The following is a 1,750-nucleotide window of genomic DNA, read 5'->3' as shown; positions in this document are numbered from 1 at the left end:
TATATATATATATATATATATATATAAAATGCAAAGTAAAATTGAATATAGCAACTCACGAGATAATTTCGAGTCTATTTCAGGCTGGAACGGATCTAAATAATTCAATTTAAGCCAATTAGTTTCAACATTGAGCCAGATCGATCTGATTCGAAGCTGAAACAGAGAAACAGATCCAAAGTAACTCAATTTGGTTCAATTATGAGCTGGCTCGGCTCGAAATTAAATATAACGAGCCACGAACTGATTTTGAGCCGCACTAAATCTATTCGAGCCAAAATTGGGGAAGAAAAATATGACTCATTTTCAATTTTGACTACTTTCAGAACTATTCATCAGTCATAACAGTGCATCCCGAGACCATCGATGGAAGACCAGGCACTCTGGTGATCGAATCCTTCGTTGTTGATGTGCCGAACGGAAACACAGAAGATGAGACCCGCTTCTTCGTGGAGGCCCTCATAAAATGCAACCTCAAGTCTCTAGCGGATGTATCAGAGCGCCTGGCGTTGCAGGATCGGACAGAGCCTATTGATTTTTGATGAGCTGAAAAGGCTTGCAGGATCAATCACATCACTTCCCCAGCTGTTTGTTAATCTCGATCCTTGGCTAGAAGAAGTGATTTGTAAAGGTAAGGGCTAGGTGTTAGATTATCGTTTCTGTTTTTAACTATTTTGATTCTCTGTGTATGCTTTGTAGTTGGTACTGTGCAAATGGATAAACATTTTCGAATTCATATATATATGTATAAATATATTATTGTCGTTTATTAGAGAAAAGGCTAGGGAAATTGGAGGCATGCTTCTTCCTGTTATGTTTGTGAAATTGGAAGGGACATGCTGTAATAACTGAGGGCCCATTTGACGGCACTTTTTCGTCTGTTTGGGGCAGTTTGTGTGTTTCATGATAAACAGTTTATTCTGAAACGTGGTCTGCTGGTCGACCCTCTGCGTTTAGGGTAAAAAAGCTTATCTTGAAACGCGACCTGTGGGTCGATCGCGCGGGTCGACCCTCGCGGTCGCGGTCGACCCTCGCGGTCGACCCGCAGGCCGCGTTTAGGGTAAAAAATCCAAACAAAGCTGACAGCGTTTTCAAAAACGCGCAAACCAAACAGTTAGGTGACATGTTCAAAAATGCCACCGCACTTTTAAGTTGCCCCGAACAGGCCCTTAGAATGGAATGCTGTAGGAAAAAACATTCAGAAAAATTTTTTTTTATCCAAATGAAACATTTACATAATATGAATGCACAAGTTAGGTGTGAGCAGCCATAACAAGGGTTGATAATATACTAGGTGTAGGTATTATATTAGGTTCAAGTACTAAAATCAAATAACATGTAAAGATATATAAATATATATATATATATATATATATATAATGTGCTTGCTATGCATAACCGCACAAGTTAAAACGATTATACATAAATACAAAAAATGTCGAGAATAAACACAATCATGTTGGGTTAGATGCTTGCGTGAAATAAACATGATATGTTTATGACATATACTAGGTGAAGTCATACAATATATGCTAAATGCAAGTGATGAAGGGGTATACACATAGGTGAGCTTTTAAAGCTAATCACCCCTATATGTTATACAAAAATATGGCAAGGACATATTTGCACACATGCGTGTGCCAGGATATAAGAGTCAAGGCTATATAATTGCACATTGTGATGATAAATCATATGCATACTACAAGCATATGTTATAAAATAGTTCAAATCCATACATGCTTATGAAATG

The 1,750-nt window shown here is 37.8% G+C and overlaps 1 protein-coding gene across 1 annotated transcript in view; it reads left to right on the top strand.

Moving 5' to 3' along the window:
- Positions 1–769, top strand: part of LOC110022617 (abscisic acid receptor PYL8-like) — a 4,355-nt gene extending 3,586 nt beyond the window's left edge. The window contains exon 3 of the mRNA XM_020721661.1: positions 327–769. Within this exon, the coding sequence (XP_020577320.1) occupies positions 327–542 (216 nt within the window). The 3' untranslated portion in view covers positions 543–769. The remainder of the gene's footprint in view (positions 1–326) is intronic.
- The last annotated feature ends 981 nt before the right edge of the window (positions 770–1,750 follow it).

This window comes from Phalaenopsis equestris, unplaced genomic scaffold (assembly GCF_001263595.1).
Source record: "Phalaenopsis equestris unplaced genomic scaffold, ASM126359v1 Scaffold000198, whole genome shotgun sequence".
In the NCBI taxonomy this organism is placed as follows: domain Eukaryota; kingdom Viridiplantae; phylum Streptophyta; class Magnoliopsida; order Asparagales; family Orchidaceae; genus Phalaenopsis; species Phalaenopsis equestris.
Note: the sequence above shows the minus strand (reverse complement) of the source record. Positions and strands in the feature narration are given on the sequence as shown.